We start from the raw sequence: 19,528 nt of genomic DNA, 5'->3' as shown, positions 1-19,528 counted from the left end.
TTCTCCTCCTTGTGCTTGTACCCCTTTCAGCCCACACTCACCCCACTCTTTTTGCTTCCATTTTCTCTGAAACTATTGTTTCTCTTTCCTTTAGTGGTCCTGCTTCCTTCTTTGCGTGGAACTAAGGGAGGGCTCCATGTGATTCAGGCCTCCTCGGGAGAGCAGAAAGAGAAAAGGCCAGAAGACCCAGCAACTGCTTCTAGCAGGCTTTGCGACCAGGATTTGAATCTCAGACTAGCCCCTTGTGAACTGAATGGCTCTCAGTGTCCAGTTTACCGTCTGTGAGCAGTTTCATTATCAGCCAAATGTAGATTTTAATAAATGCCTTAGGATTGGTATCCAGAGAATTATGTGTTCTTATTCAAATGGGTCTCTGTCTCATATGTGAGTAGAAGAGGATGTCTTTTCACATGTATGCACAGAGAGACTTTTCTAGTATGAAGTGCTGAGTTGACAGGTTACTGGTATCCAGAGTTAGGTATGCCTAGGTCAGGGATATTCATGGGCAAAGCCCCATCTTTGTGTCCCATGGCTTTCCCTGGGATCATTCCCAAGCAGAGCCAAAGCTTTGTTAGAAGCAAGTCAGAAAACTCACAGTAAAACATGCAAAGGAACATTAATTCCCTTGGAGGAAACCCTTCTTTATCAGAATCCCAGAAAAGCTCTCCCCACCCCAGCTCACCCCATTCATGTTCCCCAGCCCATGTTCACTAAGAAACCCCACTCTTACTCTTCGGCTCACCTCCAGCCCTTCTCAGAAAGCCTTTTCCAGGACAAGAAAGGCCCTGTTATGGGGATGGTTACTGATGTGAAAGAAGATAAAGCCCTTTCTTGGTAACAGAGAAAAAAGGGATGCTTGGTTTCTTCCATGCAGATCAAGCAGACTGACTAGTCCCACCCTGGAGTGGTACTTGTCTTGCCCTAGGAGGTTTCCCCACGGAGCTCACCCTTGTCATGAGGGGTCAGGAGAAGGTGCAAACTAGAAAGGCCTGGACCTAGAATGGGGAGGGAGACTGCAGTTGGGCATTCAGGCCCCATCTTCAGGACATCCTCCTGAATGCTTTGCACAGTCCCACCTTCTCACGCCTTCGTTTAGACCAACCTCCTTCCCACTCTGCCTACTGAAACCCTCCCCTAGCAGAAGGTCCACTCCAGTGCTACTTCGCTCACTCTTCCCTCTTGGAAGTGGTCTTTCCTTCTCTGGGCGTCTTCCCGTAGTCCTTTATCCATCCCTCTCTAACTGGACTGTTCCAACTCATCTTGTATTGTAGCTTTACACTCAGAGGTCTCTTCCCCCCAGATATATTGCAGCTTTCTGGAGGTCAGGCTTGGTGTTTTAGATACCTGAGTGTTCCCCAGAGGCACACAGTCAGTGCCAAATAAAGAGTGGACTGTGGGATGGTCCACACTCCCCAGGCTGCCTGACGGAGTGACTGTGCTGTACTCTGAGCTGACACCAGAGCGCCACCTACTGCTGAGTGGTTTCAAGGGAGGCTGCTCCCGGGCTCTCCCTTATAAATGGGTTCTAGCAACCTTCATCTAGCAATGGGCAGAGATTGGGAGGCCTGGCCCCAGTTCTGGTCGTTTTAGACTAATCCAAGTGTGAGCAGATGAGGTGACCCTGGGAGTGGAATGGAGAAGGGCAAACTCTGGAGAAAGTGGGGTTCCAGGTGCCTGATTAGATGTTGAGGGGGATAGGGAGCTAAGGGAACCATAAGGCCTTCACATCAAGACAGTAGGATTCGGGGGGGGGGGCGGCGTGGAAAGAAATCCCAAAATATTTTGGGAGAAGGAAGGGTGACTAAATTAAATATAAGTGTAAATTTCTTTGAAGGCACAGGAGCATGAGGCGTGGTGATCAAAGCATTAGACCATGAGTGGTCTCTTTATTGCATTTCTGCCCTGATCGTAGGGACAGCTGGCACTATCTGAACATGGGAATTCGCCACAGTCCTCTAAATAAGACTGTTAAAGAAATGGAGGGTTTGGAGGAGTGACTGTGCTTCCTTCTCCGAGTTCTTCCTGAGCACCTGCAGGGTATGCTCTAACAGGTGGGGTCAGGGAGCAGGACACGTGACCAAGTCCCTCTTCCTGAACGTTCCTGAACTTGTCTCCCATGCCATCTCTAGCCTCCCCGGGGCCCCACAGCTGACGCTGCTGGAAGAGGGTAGAAGGAAAAAGGTGGGGGTGCTAGCTTTCGTCCTCAGCTGGAGCTCAAGCCCACCTAGCACACGTGGCTTCAGCACAGCAGCCACCCCCTTCCCCTGGATAGGGACCTCTGGAGGGAGGGCCACCTCCTCCTTAGCCCATGTGGAATTTTTTCTCCCAGATGTGCAAGTGATTGGCACAGCCGATTTTAGGATGCGTGGGAGGACTGGATGAGAACATCCAGCAGACGCTCCATTTTTGCAGTAACAATAATAGTTACCATTTACCGAGTGCATCCTGTATGCCAGGAACAAGCATTAGCTCATCTAAATTAACTTGCCAAGGGCCAGATCTCAGTTTATGCCTAAATTTAGCTTTGGGATAAAGTTGGGCACTATTTTCTCAGCTTGGATTAAATAGAGTTTGACCTCTTCAATTCTGCATTTTGGGAAGTAAGTGAAGCACATTTTCTCACTCCAGTGCTGAGAATGTTTTATCAGCATCTGTGGTTCAGATGGAAGGAATTTGGCCACTCAGAGTCAATATCCCAGGGCTGCCTAGGCTGACTCTGGCTCGGTTCGTCCTGTTTCTCGTCTGCTTGACTTGCTGGCTCCTGGATGACCATTTCTTCCCCACAGGGAGGGTACTATGCATATTGCCATGCTATAGGGAATTTGGTTCATCCTGGCAAACAGACTGGAAATGAAACATACAAAAAGCCGCTAGTTTAAAGTCCGAAACATTTATGTTACTAGTGGACTTGGGTGAGACATTTCATCCCTTCACTTAGTATGATGAAGGCAAGAGTGAGGACAGTGGCCTTTTAAGGCCTAACAGGAGTCTGTGCTTCTCCAGGCAGAGCTGAGCTATGGCTCATTCTCAAGGGCAGTGTGTAGTATGAGCATGAAGTTTTGCAGCCTGGGTTTCTCTAATCAGAAAGCAACTACTTTTGAGACTGCCGGCTTGTCCTGTCTAAACACAGGGGAAGTGGAAAGGGAGTAGCATGCATTCAGCCTCTATTATGTGTTTGTACTTTTCATATGTTCTTTATTTCCTCTTTTATATTTATCTTCTTTGACCCAGACACTGAAGGGTTTATAAGAACAAGGAGTATAGGGGGATGGGTGGGTGCAGAGAAGCCACGGTTGTTGGTGAGAAGGCTGTAATGTGCTAGTTGATTTTGTTCTTTGAGATCAGGGCTGGCTCAGACTTCTCTTCGCAGTGAGGTAAAGCACTGTCTATCTGGGGACCTCAGGGTAGACCCCCAGTCAGGGTTTAAAAGCAAACCTGACCATAGTATTGACCTTTAGTGGTTCTCCACCGCAGACCAAACAAAGAGCAGTTCCTGGGCCTTCCAACCTTTGTCCTTTGTGTCCTGGCCCCTCTCTTCTCCTTTAGCATCCTTTCTCAGTACCTCTCACTCCTTATTCCCTGCCCTGCAGCTCTGGGTACCTCCTCTCTAATCCATGTTTGAAGCCTCCAGGCCTTTGCTCAAATTATGTCCTCTCGTTAAGATGTCCTTCCCATCTACGATAGGGAGGGAGACAAACCATAAGTGACTCTTAATCTCACGAAACAAACTGTGGGTTGCTGGGGGGAGGGGGGCTGGGAGAAGGGGGGTAGGGTTATGGACATTGGGGAGGGTATGTGTTTTTGGGTAAATTGGAAGGAGAGGCGAACCATGAGAGACTATGGACTCTGAAAAACAATCTGAGGGGTTTGAAGTGGAGGGGGGGGTGGGAGGTTGGGGTACCAGGTGGTGGGTATTATAGAGGGCACAGCTTGCATGGAGCACTGGGTGTGGTGAAAAAATAATGAATACTGTTTTTCTGAAAATAAATAAATTGGGAAAAAAAAAAAAAGATGCCCTTCCCATCTACATCTTCACCTGACCAAATCCTGCTGTCTTTCCTGCTGTCGTTCAGCTGTTGCCACCTTCTGGAAGCCATTCAGGCTTTTCCATACCGCTACCTCTGCCAAGTGGGATCAGGAGCTCCTCTGGGGTCAGCCCACAGTAGACACTTTTTTTTTTAAAGATTTTATTTATTTATTTGACAGACAGATATCACAAGTAGGCAGAGAAGCAGGCAGAGAGAGAGGAGGAAGCAATCTCCCCGCTGAGCAGAGAGCCCCATGTAGGGCTCGATCCCAGGACTCCAGGATCATGACCTGAGCCGAAGGCAGAGGCTTTAACCCACTGAGCCACCCAAGCACCCCAAGTAGACACTTTTCATAGTGCTTCTCACACTTAAAATTGACAGACTACTGATCATATTTATCTTCCTCATAGATTCTGACTTGATCTTTTATCATTAGTCTCTCATCCAATGTCTGGAATACAGTAGGTACTCACTAATTAAACAAAATAATTGTACTAAGCATCATAAACATGTGACTATATCTGGATACTTTTGGCTACAAGAAACAGAAATCTGGACTCTGTTTCAGTGTTCCATCTTTTAATTCATTTTGTCCCTTTCCCTCCTATTCTCTTTAAGATGTGAATTATGATTGTCTTGAAATTGCTACCTTCTAATTCATAGCCTGGTCATCTCTGGGTCTATTTATGTTGGCTTTTATTTTTTTGGTTGTCAGTCACTCTTCCCTGCATCTTCATATGGCTGGTAATTTGTGTACTGGAAATTGCAGATGATACGCTGTAGAGACTCCAGATAAGGTTACCTTCCTCCAAACTTTGAGTTTTGTTCTGGAATGCAGTTAACTTACTAGCAGATCTTGATCCCACTGAGCCCTGATTTAGGCTTTGCTATGACAGATCCACTTCCATCTTTTCATTAATCTTAAGGTACAGTCCTACTTGCTCTTAGGATGTGGTTCTTATCCTTATATCCTGGTCTTTCTGCGGACCCAACTCAGTGCCCAGAGCATTCAGCAGTGTTTCTCCGTACTGTTTGTATTAGAGCTCCCAACATTTCCCCAGCACTGTGTAATCTAAAATTTCTGTTCAGCTCTCAGTATTCTTCACTTCCCACAGCCATTCTCTGCAGACTTTCTGGAGTTTCTCCTTGCATGTCATAACTTGGGATTTCACCAAAGACCTTAAGGAAATTTTAATGAAGATTTTTTAGGGTTCCTTCTTTTAGCTCCCTCTTCCCTAATACCCTATCACTGAAATTCCAACCACCTTACCAGCCCTGAACTCTAAACTTCGTTTTGGTTTTTTGTTGTTGTTGTTGTTGTTGTTGTTTTTATTTTTTTAAAAGATTTTATTTATTTGTTTGACAGAGAGAGATCACAAGCAGGCAGAGAGAGAGGAGGAAGCAGGCTCTCCGCCGAGCAGAGAGCCCGATGCGGGGCTTGATCCCAGGACTCTGAGATCATGACCTGAGCCGAAGGCAGCGGCTTAATCCACTGAGACACCCAGGCGCCCCCTTCATTTTGTTTTTATTTGTTTGTTTGTTTTAAATCCACCAAGACTGCTGCTCTCCACTGAGTTCCTATTTCCCTGCTCCAGAAAGGGCTTCCATCGTGTGCTTCTCTTCCTTCATGGGTGTTTGGTCTGTGTTGGTTATTGACCTGTGCTTTCAAATAGTTTATAGATGGTAGGGTTAAGTCTGATACAAGCTACCCTGTTGTGGATAGGCCATAAGTCTCCACATAAACCATTGTTTACATGTGCATCAGAATCACCTAGAGAGCTCCCGCTAAATCAGAATCTTCAGAGTAAAGCGTAGGAAGCTATATATATATATATATATATATATATATATATATATATTTTTACAAAAACACTTCAGATAGTTCTGAATTAGGTTTGTGAACTTCTGCAGGAGACACTGGAACAGTGAGTTTGGAGGGAAAAGAAATCAGTGTGGGCTCAGCTGGAGAGAAGCATTATGAGGAGATGACACTTTAATTGCATTTCGAAAGATGGGAATGATTTGAATATTTGGGTGTGGAGCATTTCATGGGGGGAAGATGTGAACACAAATATGGGGGTGGCAATGAGCACGGAATGATGTATTTGCATGGTGGTGAATAGCACATGGCTGGAAAGCATGCTTGGTGTAGGACAGTGGTATGCAATAATAGGGAAAGGCAGATTTGGACCAGACAAGGAGGGAGGGAGTGCCTCAAATGCCAGAACAAGAAGACTGGATTTTGTTTGCATTGTAGATGACAATAACTGGGTGTGTTTGTACACACATGTGTGTTTTGACTGGAGGAATGACATGGTGGAGCAGTATATGAGAGCAGTGAACCCAGTGGGGGCAGATAGCTTGGTATAAGGGAGAAACTAGAGTCTGGGGAGACCAGTATGGAAGCAATGGCAGTAATATAGGCAGGATGGGTTGGGGGTTGAGTAGCAGCAGGAATGGAAAATAAAAGGCATATTTCAGAGTTATTTGAGGAAAGAAAGAACGAATGGGATCTGGGGAATGGGGTGAAGATGTGGGATGTCAGAGGAAGGTAAGAGTCCATGGAAAAGGCACAGTAGTGGGAGATGCTGCAGAACATCAAGGGGATGTTCATATTGAGTCAAGCCACTAAGAATAGTCCAAAATTTAAGTGTATATTTTGGAGACAGTTTGATAGTGGGTTTAAAAGCATAGGCTTGGGGTGCCTGAGTGGCTCAGTGGGTTAAAGCCTCTGCCTTCAGCTCAGGTCATGATCCCAGGTCCTGGGATCGAGCCCCACATCGGGCTCCCTGCTCAGCCCGAGGCCTGCTTCCTCCTCTCTCTCTGCCTGCCTCTCTGCCTATTTGTGATCTCTGTCTGTCAAATAAACAAATAACATCTTTAAAAAAATAAAATAAAAGCATAGGCTTTGGAGTCATGCAGATCTAGATTTGAGCCTTCAGTATACCTCATTTGAGTCTTCATTATGTGATGCGGGCCAAGTTGTTTATCTATTTCCATAACTACGAAAGGTGGTGATGATGGATGGCATCCACTAGCTGCGAGGGCTGAGGACTAAGATGATGCTATGAAGCTCACTGTACAGAGCCCAGCATACACTTGGTATTGTCTTTTATGGGGTAAGTCACGCTTAGAGGGAATCCTGGAACAGAAGAAACTGCATGGGATTTAGGTTCAGATGGACACTGGGATTCTAAATTCATCCCCATCACTTCCAAGCTGTGGGATCATTGGCCGTCTGCTGCAACTCTTCGTACTGACTTTTCAGCATGTTTAAGATAGATTGAATAATACTTTCTTTGCAGCCTTATTATAAGGACTATATGAGGTCACCCACTCAAGTACTGGGTATAGTACCTCACGTACAGCTTGGTGCATGAAATGGGGAGCACTACTCGTGTTGTTGAGGCTGTGAGCCTGGATGGATTTTCAGGTGGGCAAAGCCTGGTGAATAAAAGGCAGAGGGCTTAGAGTCAAGTTGTGAGACTGTCACAGTGAGGGTGTGAGGCACATGAAAGGAGGTCTCAAAGGGCCAGCGAGAGGAGCAGGAGGCACGTTTGGATAGATCAGTGTAGGACTGGACGACTGGTCAGCTTTCAAACTGAGAGTGTTTCTATTGCTTTTGTTGGACAGAGACATGAGGTGTCTGGGAGGAGCATGAGTGTGGACACACTGGCGCTTAGGGGAGAATTCCATGGGTGTGTGGGAGGCAGTGGGTGGAGGCATGGGAATGCAGGAGGGGGAAGCGAGGCATGTCTGCAGCCCATGGCCTGCCCCTGAAAATGACCTGGTGCAGGAGCCAAAGAGAGGGAGTTTCATAACTCCCTTTCACAAAGGTCCACCTCAGACCGTGATGAGAGACTAAAGGGAAGGAGTGAGAGAAGGAAGAACTCAGAAAGGCAGAGATGGTTGGTTTTCCTGTGGGTGCAGACTTAAGGCAGTAGTAAAGGTAGAGCCTATTACAAGGAGTTAGGGAGGAAGTGGGTGGAGGGAAAACAAAGGCAGCAGTGGGCAGAATGTACTTCTGGAAGGCTGGTGGTGATAGAAAAGGGGGCTGGAGTGAAGCTCTGAGCACAGTGGAAGGTGGAGCAGCAGGGTTAAGAGCCTCAGCCCTGGAAGTCGGCCTCCCGGGTTTGAATCTCAGCTCTGCCGCTCATTAGCAGTGTGGCTTTGGCAAAACTAATTAACCTCTCTGTGCCCTACCTGTAAAAATGGAAGGGATAATATTGGGGATTAATATCTGGGCGACGAGTATGATTTTAAGAGGATTAAATGAGTTGGCATCGTGCCTAGCACATAGTGAGTGTTCAGCAAATGCAAGTAACTGTTAATGTTGTTAACACTGTCATTGCTCCATCACTAAAAGAAGGTGAGAATGAGAGAGGCAGATGGAGAAAGGCAAGACAAGAAGAGGCACGGTGCTGCTGTTGGTATAGTCTGGCTTTGAAATATGGCTGCAACACCTGCAGGGAGCTTCCTTAGACTCGACCACACACTCTGACTGCAGGACCACCACTGTGGGTGATATTTCGCACTCATCTACTCAGGACGATAGAATATGGGAGCCATGGCTTACCAACAGGACAGTCTTTGCAGCAGTCTGGCTCAGCTGCAAGGAGACAGGAGGCACAGTGGGCAGCTGCAGAGGCTGACCTGGCTTATGAACTCCATGCCCGACGGGAACCAGTATCTCTTGTAACAGGTTCATTGGCACAGTTGCCAGGACCCCTGCAATGGACGTGCCAGTTACAGGAGTTATTAAACTCTGGGAAGCCCAGTGGATGGTGTCCCCCTCAGGTATTCATAGTTCATCCATCATCTCTCCAGGCCAGATAGAGTTTACGGGTCACGGTGGGTGTTCTTACAATAGACAACATGATTTCGTAACATACTGTCACACACTGTCTTCCCCTGTCTCCAGGGAAACAGAATGGGGATACTAGCATGCAGAAGGGGAAAGAGTTTTTGTTCACTCCTTACTCACAATGGGATATATGTCTATTTTATAGAGAAACTGGGACTCTTCTGGATGGGAGCAACATGTTAGAAGGCTAGATCTGAGATCTAGGAATTAGGGAATTTAGAGTATGAAAAGTTTAAGAAACATGCTAAGGGATTGATAGCATGTCTATGGGTTAGAGAGAGAGCCGGGTCAGTGAAATTATTTGGCATCCTGGCTGATTTGGTGATAGGGTCTCCCAGGTAACCAGGCTGAGCCATCTTCCCTAGAGCAGCTGGATTTATGGTGAAAGATAAAAATTGCTTGTCTTCTATATAACATATGGAAGTCCACCAGTTGACATGTCAGAAACCTACAGGAAAACGGGCAGAACCCAGAGCCCCTCCTCTCCCTCAGTAGATATTTGTTGACACCTACATATACCGGGCACAAGTCCTAACTGCCTGTGTTTTACCAGTGTCGAGATGGTCCCTCAGAACCCTGAATGCCCTTGACCTGCGAGCCTTGCAGATACAGATGGAGATGGGGCAAGGTGTCAAACTCTCCAAGGAGGAATTCTAGGAACATAGAAACTAGGTCCACATGTGGGGTCCTTTATCTTTTCTCCCTCTGCTCTCTTTTTCCCTTAGCAGGAGAGCTTGCAATCCTTGGAGAACAGATCATTGCAAACCAGGCTTGAAGGGTCTTAAGGGTCCTGGCGTTTGTGTGTTGTCCTGCTTGCATGAGAATTTATGCCCCAGCATCAGTTAGAGTTCAAGTGATTGCAGAACTGTAAATTGAAGACATTAGTCTTCAGTTCCCTCGCACTTCTCATTCCCTCTCACTTTCTACCTCTCCTGTCCCACCTCAGGTTGGATCTCGCCCCTGGGTCAGGATCACAAAGGGCCTTGCCTTCTCCCTGAGCTGTTTCTGTATCCACAATGAACTAATTCCAGGGGGAGCTGCAAGAATGCTGCATTTTAATAGTAGTCTCTCCTGAGTGAAAAACCATGAGGAGCAAAAGGGACTGAGTCTAAGAGTGAGAAAGTTGGGGATGGGAGAGAGGGTGGGAAAGGGAGGGTCTGGAAGGAAGGCAGGAGAGAGTGAGGTCCTGGTTGGGACACACTGGTAGGGCAGGAGGGCACCGGTGCCCTCAAGCATAACTCTGAGAGGATGGACGTGTCTCTGAGTCCTGTGTGGGCAAGGGCACCCCCAGCACCCCTCTGTGTATGTGAAGGTGGAGGAGGTGGAGGGTGTACAGGTGTTTCTGTGTTCACAGCACCCTGTGGTCACTGTGGGGATGCCTCTTGGGGAGGGTAGGCCGAGGATGTGTTTGTATCTGAACTGCAGGTGTGATTTCTATTAGCCTGCAGGGATTTTGCAGTAAGGTGAACTTACTGCAGTTTTAAATCCATACCTTTCATCCATTTTGTGCTTTAAATGAAAGCATTAGGGAAATATATATATTAGAATATGCTCATTATATGGATTTTGAAATCTATCAGGTGAGTAGCACTTAAAGCATGAAACCGTTATCGTATTTGAATCTCACTATTACCCTAAGGTCCAAAGAGTATCAGTTGTTATCCCATTTTGCAGATAAGGAAATGGAGGCTCAGACCAATCTGTACTAGGGCCCAGTATTTGGAGGCTCTATTCTTTGTACTATAATACACATAAAAGCTTGTTGTTGAATTGACCACACACCACATGTCCCAGGCATAGCAATGTTCACCAACAAGGATTTGTTAACACTGTTATGGCATAAACTTCTATGGCTGGGTCACTCCGGTATATAAGCAGAGTCAAGGAGACACAGGTGACATCGGAATGTGCATATTTAGGCAAAGAAAATTCTTTGGTTGCCTTCTATCCTCTTAATCAACTTATCAAAGCTGAGTATGAGCAACTTTAAAACCAATATAATCTATAATTGTAGACAGTACAAAATACTAACACTAGGTGGTAAGGTGCTTTGAAAGTTAAAACTCTAAATCAGATGCCATTGCTAAATTTGGCAAATGAAGGCAAATAAGCCCAAGATCCTTATTTAATTTCTTTGCTCTATGAAATAGTTTATGCTTCATTAAAAACAGAACTGAACAATAATAACCTTTTAGCCATCCCTATCTTTGTAAGAACAGGGGGAAAAGGTTTCTGTTTATTTTCCTATTTTGCGTTTAAATAGATTCTTTTTATCATTTTTATATATTAAGAACCAGATTTTTATATTTTCACTGAATTTTAGCCAGCATTAAAAAAAAAATCATTTAGTTTAGTTAAAAGCAAAACATGAGAAAGAAAAAAAAAACATAAAAACGCAAGTAGCTTACATGTAGCATCTATCTTCTTTTTTTTTTTTTTTAAGATTTTATTTTATTTATTTGACAGATAGAAATCACAAGTAGATGGAGAGGCAGGCAGAGAGAGAGAGGGGAAGCAGGCTCCCTGCTGAGCAGAGAGCCCGATGCGGGACTCGATCCCAGGACCCTGAGATCATGACCTGAGCCGAAGGCAGCGGCTTAACCCACTGAGCCACCCAGGCGCCCAGCATCTGTCTTCTTAATGAGACAAAACTATGTTAGTTTCTAAACAAAGAGGTAAAATTTCATTATCTAGACATGAACTTTCTTTCCTCTTGAAGGAATTTTGTTATTATATTACATTCTGTTGAACCTGCCATTTGTAGCTTCTCAAAAAAAAAAAAAAGATTAAAGTGTTTGAAACTACTGTGGAGATATTTTCTTTAGTTTTGTTTGTTTGTTTATTTGTCTGTTTTCTTTAGCTCTTTGTGTCAGTCTAGTTCAAGTGTTTTCCAGAGAACCCAAATCATAAAACGAACTCGCTGGAAGGGAGCGTAGGCAGGCCAGCTTGTCTCGGGATTAGCCTGTGGCCAGCTCACTCATGCATTCATTGCTCTTGAGAAATATTTATTGTTTCGTGGAGCTGTTTGAATCAGCTGTCCCAGGCTTTGGTGGGGCAGGGGTGAGGGGAGAGGAGCAAGGCTGGGTATTGGAGAAGGAATGGCCCTATGTGAAGGATAGCATGTTACATTCTCTGGAGTCTCACAGGCCCTGGTGGCTGCCTTTTGGTGGGTAACTGCCCTGGGGAGACCAGACACAAGACATCCTACAGCCGTGTGCCTGGCTCAGCAGGCACTCAGTGAATATGTGCTGTGTGGAGTCGATGAATTCTAGACCCTGGGCTTCGCTTCTCTCTGCCTGTTTCCCATTGATAAAATAGTCCTGATGGATGCAATGAAAGTGTTGAATAGACATGTTACGTAGAAGCTACATATAAGCAGTGGAAAGAATGGCGGGAGGAACCATCATCCCTTGACCTGAAAGATTTCCAAGTCCTAAAGCGGGGGTGGGGGGGGCGTGGGGGGGTAGTAGAGTAGACAATTCCTGAGCTGGAGGCAAGGAGGATGATAAATAGGTTAGAAGCCTGGGGGCTTCCAAGATTACACATTAGAGTACACTTTAGAAGCCTATGCCTTCCAAGACCTTAGGACTGACGGAGACCCACAGGTGTAGAGCAGGTTTTCCTCTTCCACCTCTGCCCCACAGTCACCCCTAGACTTATTATAATGTATTTGCCTTGCTGTTATAGCCCTGTCCCATGGAGAAAGGCTGCCAGGGTGGTTCTGGTACCAACCTTATAAGGTCAAAAACTCCCCCTCCCAACCTGTGAGAGTAGCCCCAAAATGATTGGAAACAGCCTGATCAGAGATCACCTCACTGTACATCACCACTCCTCCCAGCCCAGAAAGACCCACTAAGTATGCAGTCCCCAAACAACATAGGGGCCAGCTCCACTTCACAGAACCTTGCCTGCTCTCCCCTAGAGAGGGTACAGTTGCTTTAATAAAAACAGTTTTCTGTTTTCACTTTGGACACTGATCTCTAACTCTTTATTTCATCAGTGCCAAGAGCACAGACACAATGCTTTTTGCACTGATATTCTGAACTCTAACACCCCAGACAAATATCAGGGCTGAGCCTTTCTGGCTATCAAATAATGCCAGTTTTCTCACTGTGATTCTTTACCTCAAAAGTTAGAAATGTAAGTTGCAGCAATGAATATACATACCTTCTGATCCAGGAGACTCATTAAAACTGTTTTATTCTGAATGAAAAAAATATATATTTTTTAAGTTTCCAAATCGGGCTTGAATTTAAAGCAGGAGCTTACCTCCTTTCTGGGAACCACGTATCCCTTGCAAATGAGGAGGAACCCAAAAATGAGACTTGCCCACAGTCTCATAGGGAGTTAGTGGCAGAACCAAGCCGAGCTAGCTGAGACCTCATCCTGCTCGCTGCACACTTGCCTGTGAGTGCACACACGTGCACGTGTACGTACATGTACGTGCATTCTCTCCACAGCCAGAGGCACTGAACACAGCAGAAATGACCGTGATGCTTGCAGACAACCAGGCCTGTAAGGGTGCAAGCCATATACCATGGGGCGGCAGACTCAGGCCCAGAGAAGACTCAAGACTGTCTCTTAAGCAATAGGCGCCTTGGAGAGACTCTGGTTTCTGATATCACATGGAAATGTCTGGTCCCCAGAGTAGCTCTTTTTCTTTCTTCCCAGTACACAGGTATGTCACCTCTTCGGAGCACTGCCTCCTGCACAGCTGATCTTGCCAGAATCCCTGGCCCCTGGAGAGCTGCCAGGAGGCTCCAAGTGGGAGGCAGAATTCAGCTGAATGGCCTGGGTGCTGACATCACGCAAGAAGCCCATTCAGAGAGGTGCACGGTTCCTCCAGTGATCCCTCCTCTTGCCTGTCCTTTAGTTCCATTCTCTTCCTTTCCACCCTAACTGGCCCCCGTCCAGCAATCCCTGCTCTGTAGTCCAGCCCCACCTGGCACCAGGCAATCTCATCGTTCTGGTGCTAGCAAGAAACTCCACTGCTGGTTTTCTTGTCTAGGTATTTGTCAAACAGAAAGTACAGGGAAGGTCACTTCTCAGCCACTGGGATACCCAAGAAAGTATGTGGAGTGAGTGCTTTTCATCACAAATTCTGCGGACTTCAGGCATTTCAGAGTTTCATTAACTTTATTGATTCTTTTGTCAATGAAGAAAAGAGACGAGAAATTATTTTAAAATGGGGTTGAGAGGCAGAATTTTAAAGACCAAAAATTACAGAATAAGATTCCTCTACACTCCTGGGACATTTGTCTTCTTTTCCCCTTTGTCCTTAATAATAATTGAGGGGAAAAAAAATCAAAGTCCGCATGAGACTGACTGAGGCTGGCCGACCCAGGCTAGTGCACACAGCAGATGTTGGCCCAGCCTCTGCAGGAGCCCCCGGCCGGAAATGTCGTCTGGCAGCCGGAAATGTCCTCTGACACCGGGAAGTGAAGAGGGACACTTTCATCCTTTCTTTATTATCCAGATAGGCAGCTGGGAGTGATGTGGGGAATTCAAAAAAGAGAATCGCCTCCAGATCACACATGTTCGCCTTCAGAAGGTGTTATACTTACGTGAAAGTTGTCACAGCCTCGATGTCTCTCTCCTGACCCCCAGACACAGAAGCCTCACTGCCCGCAGCACACCTCTGCTTGAAACTCTCATAAGCCTGTCAAACTTGGCACATCTAACACAGAACTCACTATCTCCTGACTCCCATCCCAGCTTCTTACCTCCTCTTTTGGTAGCAATTGTGGTGGCAACTTTCCTACAAGGACCCAGGGTACCATGCCAGACTCCTGGCTGTTCCTTAGCTCTTCCTCGCCCTCCATCCCCAAACAATTAGGAGTCTTCATCCCTTTCCTAGGAGCTCTCAAGCCTGCCCGCTTTGCAGACTTCCCTGTCACACCCTTGAGCCTGGCTTCCAGGTTTTCACTGCACCCCTCACCAGGATTACTGCAACAGCCTCTAACCCTTCTCCCTGTCCCTCCTGCCCACATCCCACACTGCAATCAAAGCTCACATCACATTTCACTGCTTGGCTTAAAACCTTCCACACCACTTGCTGCCTACAGAATATAGTCCAGGTTTCTTAAAGCCTATCTCCAGGGCTGTCCATGGTCGGCTGTCCTGGCTACCTCTCCAGCCCCATCTTCTCACTTCAGACTTCAGAAGCACAACAGGAAGCTTTCAGAGCCCTCCACACACTGGGCTGCCCTGAGTTCTGCTTCTTTGGTCTCCCCATTGCCTGGAGCTCACATCCCTCCCATCTCCACATGGCTAATACCTACCTGAGGGCTCAGCTCAGGTTGGCACCTCCTCTGGGAAGCCTTCTCTGCCCTTCCTTGTTCTCATTCCATTGAGGGTAGCTGCAAGCTTGGTAGAACATATGGGACTTTATCTAGATAGAGATTTTTTTCAAGTTGTGATTTTATTCAAGTCCTATGCCACATTGTACTAACACTATATCTGAGTCCTTGTTTGCTTTCCATGCTGGGCTTTAACCCACTGAAGCTCAAGGACCACATACATGTTAGTCACTTCTGCTTTTCCATTGCTTTGGACAGTGCCTGGCACATAGCAGGCGTCCTGCAAATATTGGTTGACTATAACTGAAAAAGTAAAGTCACTTTACTATCCGAAGGGAAATAATAAATGAGTCTGGGCTCCTACCTCCAGGAAGGCAGATGCCATCTTTGCCACTGCCCCTCCTGCACCTGTGCTCAGCTCCTCCCTCCATGCTATACCCTGCAGCTGAGCCCATCTCAAGTACGGAGCCTCAGTTCAAGTAGAGGAGTCCTTTTTTCCAAAGGCTTCACACCTTTCCTGGCTATGTCACTTGACTATACCTGAATGATAAAGAGGATTTCTTGACTCAGGTACTAGGAAGTCCAGAGACAAGGCAGAGATCAGGCAAAGCTCAATCAGGGATCTATATCCTTTCTCTCTCATGGGCTTCACCCTTAAGCTGCCCATAGAATGACTGCAACAGTTTGAGGCTCAGAATCACCATGACAGTATCAGAGGGAGAGAAATTATATCTAAGAAGTAGGGTCTGTTTTCCCAGATGCTTCTAGGCAGATGTCCCCCCATATTTTATTGTACTGAGTCAGGTAGCATGCCTGTTTCTGAGACAGTCCCATTGGCTGGGAAATGTCCTACATTGATTCGTTTAGATCTGATGTCCCAAGGATGGATAACACTTAGAGTGATCCCTCCCTTGGAATTGGGGTTCTGGTCACATCCCCTTAATGTGTGTGGGCTGCCTGGGAGAAAGGTAAAAGCCTAAACAAACAAACAGACACACAAACAAACAAAACCAGGGCACAGAGCTAAGGAGGAGGAAAATAGCTCAGTGCTCACCGTGCCAGCCAGAACTCAGCCTATCCTTAAAATCCTCCTCTTCTGGTTCCTGATGGATTATAGTAGAAACCCTGGAACTGGGAGACTACTGAGTTACAAGAAAAGGTGGCATAGTCTAGAGTCGATGCAACAATGTGTGTTATTGGGTGATGTGATATGGGACAGGGCATGTTAGGATGCCCTGTTGCTTCCAATAAGGGTTTCTCTCTTCTACTGCAATAGGGAATGGATTCAGCCACCACGTGCCCCTCAGCCCCATCCCCAAAGCAAGCCTGGGGCCCTTTTGAGGCTTTCTAAATGTTTTTACAAAAAGGAGTTGATAGGGACAATAAAACAGCTGCTTCTGCCATCTCCCTGATTCTTACTCATTTTCTCTTTTCCCCTTAGGCTCTATATGGTAACGCAGAGGCTGATGATGCATCCTTATGCTAAAAGTGAGGGCTTTCCTGGGAAACTGGGCTGTGGGCCACCCCCACTCTGAGAATAATGACTGGTTCTCACTGGGCACCAGCGGGAGGACTCTTTTTTCCTTCCAGTAGCTCTGGGAGTTTTGCACTGTTGGGCCCATGGCCCTTCTGACTACTGCGTACCTTCTTGTCCCCTCTAGATGTTTGACTGGATAAGCCACAACAAGGAGTTATTCCTCCAGAGCCACACAGAGATCGGCGTGAGCTACCAGCATGCCCTAGACCTCCAGACGCAGCACAATCACTTCGCCATGAACTCCATGGTGAGTGGGGGGCCATGAACTCCCTGGTGAGTGGGGGGCCGTGGACTCCATGGTGAGTGGGGGGCCATGAACTCTGTGGTGAGTGGAGGGCGTTCTCAGCACCACCTCTGGAGACAGGACAGTGAGGGGAGGAATGGGAGGGGGGTGGGATAGAAACAGACTTGAGACCCGAGTAAGTGGGAGGGACTCTGAACATGCCAACTTTAGCATTCCATGGGGTTGTGTGCAGGACATGTGGCCAGCCAGCGATGCCTATAGCAGATTATGGCCCATTTCTGCCTCTGGACTCTGCTTTTCTTGGTGGAAGGAAGGTGCTGGGGTTGTAGAAGGCATTTGCTCAGCACAGGATGATAAGGGAAAGTTGTGGGTTCCATTCTGCTGGTTTACCACATCTTTTGGTCCCTGGCATATGTGAGTCACTGAGCTGGGATGGTGAAGGACCTCAGGCTTAATGGAAACATTTCACTGGAAGTAGTTGAGTGAATTGGGGCTGTTTATACTGGAGAAGGGGAGCCTTAAGGGACATGCAGGTGATGTCTTTAGATATTGATAGGGCTGCCTTTGGAGAGATAATGCTAGAATTGCTCTGTGTTGGTCTAGGAGGCAGGACCATCCAGGGGAGTGTAGTTGGAGGGGGAGGCAAGACATGGCTCAGGGAGACGGGATGCACTGGGGGTTAGTGAAGTCCCGAGGCTGTAGAGTGTTCAAGCAGAGTGTTCAATATTCCTCTGTGATGCTGAATTCACAGAGGAATATTTGCTAGCTGTGTGGCCATAGGGAATTTCCTTCCCTGGCCTTCAGGTTCTTCATTCATTCATAAAATGGAAATAATAGCTACCTTGTAAGGTTGTTGTGAGGAGCCGATGAGGCGATTGTAAAATCAGTTGGAGTTGTGCCTGGTACATTGCAGGTTGTCAGTTAATATTGGTATGATAATAATGATGGTGGTGATGGTGATGTAGGAGTCTAGTCCAGATAAAACCCATGATCACTTGTAAACCTAATACTCTGGGATTCTGTTTTTTCCACGTGGTTGCCCCAAGAATTTTATTCAAGATCTTGTCTGCCCTTTGAACCCACTGTATTCAAAATGCCTGTAGCCTAATTATGCCTCAACTTACCTCACTCTATCTTCTGCCCACTATTCCTATTTGTGCTCCTTGTCTGAAAGAATAGCTCCACCACCCTCCATCCATCTGAACACAAAGACACCTTATTTCAGCCAGCGATGCTGAGAAGGGAGCAAGTATTAGAAAAATGTAAACATGGAGGATCACGGAGGCCAAAAAGCAAGAGAATTTTATTTTCTACCAGGTTGTTTTAAATACGCTGTGTACCAGACTTCATGTACTGAAGAAGAAACAAACTGGCCTTAAGTTGTATGGTGTCTAGTTGGGGAAATAACCCAATCTAGTTGGGGAAATAACCTGCAGCTTGAAATGTGCAGGATAGAGATATGCTGAGTTAAATGAGAACCGGAATACCTCACTCGTATAAAGCAACAGGGATTTATTTCTTGCGCCTATCACATGCCCACCATTGGCTGGAAGGCGCTCTACTCATCACAGTCCCCTGGGACTCAGGCGGACGGAGAGGCTGCTGCCTCAGATGTTGCTGCCTGTCCCATGTGTGCTGGCTTTGAAGCTTCTGCTTAGAAGTGACACATCCCACCTCGTTAGCCACCACCAGGCATACGGCCACGTCAAACTTGCTGGGTGGGGATATGTGGTCCTACCACGTGCAAGGGAGGAACATGTGAGGTATCTGCCAACAGCCATGATGACTAGCCCCGGGAACCATAGCCAGGTGGAAAGGTCGTGGAGACGATCATCATGAAATTAGCAGAGTAAGACAACTGTGGCCGCAGAATAACAGGTTGTGGGCCCAAGCAGGGAAAACATCAACAGTGATCTGGTTATCAGTTTGTACCTAAAACAGACTTGGGTCTTCATCTGCATGTAAGGACTCATTTCTGTCTAACCAGTCTCCTATAATTATGTCCCATCCCTTGCTCGATTTAGTCACAGAGGAGCAAAACAGTTGATTACAGGTGATTAAGAATGTGAACTCAAATCTAGTCAAGTTTGTTATCTGGGTACTTTGTGGGCTTCCCCTAGTGAGTTTGACAAATTCTGTGTCAGAATCTTCATGTCACCCAACTGCTTGGCCCTAAGGCAGACAGACTCATTTTGATAAGAAGGGAAGAGAAACGTAGTTAGGGAGGCAAGTCTGCCACCAAGCCACTCAAAGCAAGAAACTACAAAGCTAAGTAGAGCAGTTGGCTTTGAATGATCTGCTCCGCAGCCCCTCTCTGTTCATATGGATCACTGGGAGTTAATGGCACAACAGAAACCTTTCTCCCGACAAATTGACTTCTGAAGTCTCCATTTTCAGGACAAAAAACAAGCGAGGAAATTTACTGAAGGGAAATATCTTGTGGAGCTGGGAGAGGAAGAAGAGGAGATTTAATATACAACAGCCAATTAGCATGTTCAGCGCATCTCATGGTCTCCCACAGCCAACTGTGAAGGCAGGCCACTCGCAGAGGCCTCC

At 46.6% G+C, this 19,528-nt stretch overlaps 1 protein-coding gene across 22 annotated transcripts in view; it reads left to right on the top strand.

Moving 5' to 3' along the window:
* Window positions 1-19,528, top strand: part of KALRN (kalirin RhoGEF kinase) — a 661,720-nt gene that overhangs the window by 240,514 nt on the left and 401,678 nt on the right. For all 22 annotated transcript variants that reach the window (XM_044252163.1, XM_044252164.1, XM_044252161.1 and 19 more), the window contains one exon: window positions 16,853-16,975. In XM_044252163.1, the coding sequence (XP_044108098.1) occupies window positions 16,853-16,975 (123 nt within the window). The remainder of the gene's footprint in view (window positions 1-16,852; window positions 16,976-19,528) is intronic.

Source organism: Neovison vison, chromosome 6 (assembly GCF_020171115.1).
Source record: "Neovison vison isolate M4711 chromosome 6, ASM_NN_V1, whole genome shotgun sequence".
Taxonomy (NCBI): domain Eukaryota; kingdom Metazoa; phylum Chordata; class Mammalia; order Carnivora; family Mustelidae; genus Neogale; species Neogale vison.
The sequence above is the reverse complement of the archived record's forward strand: the minus strand, read 5'-3'. Positions and strand labels throughout refer to the sequence as shown.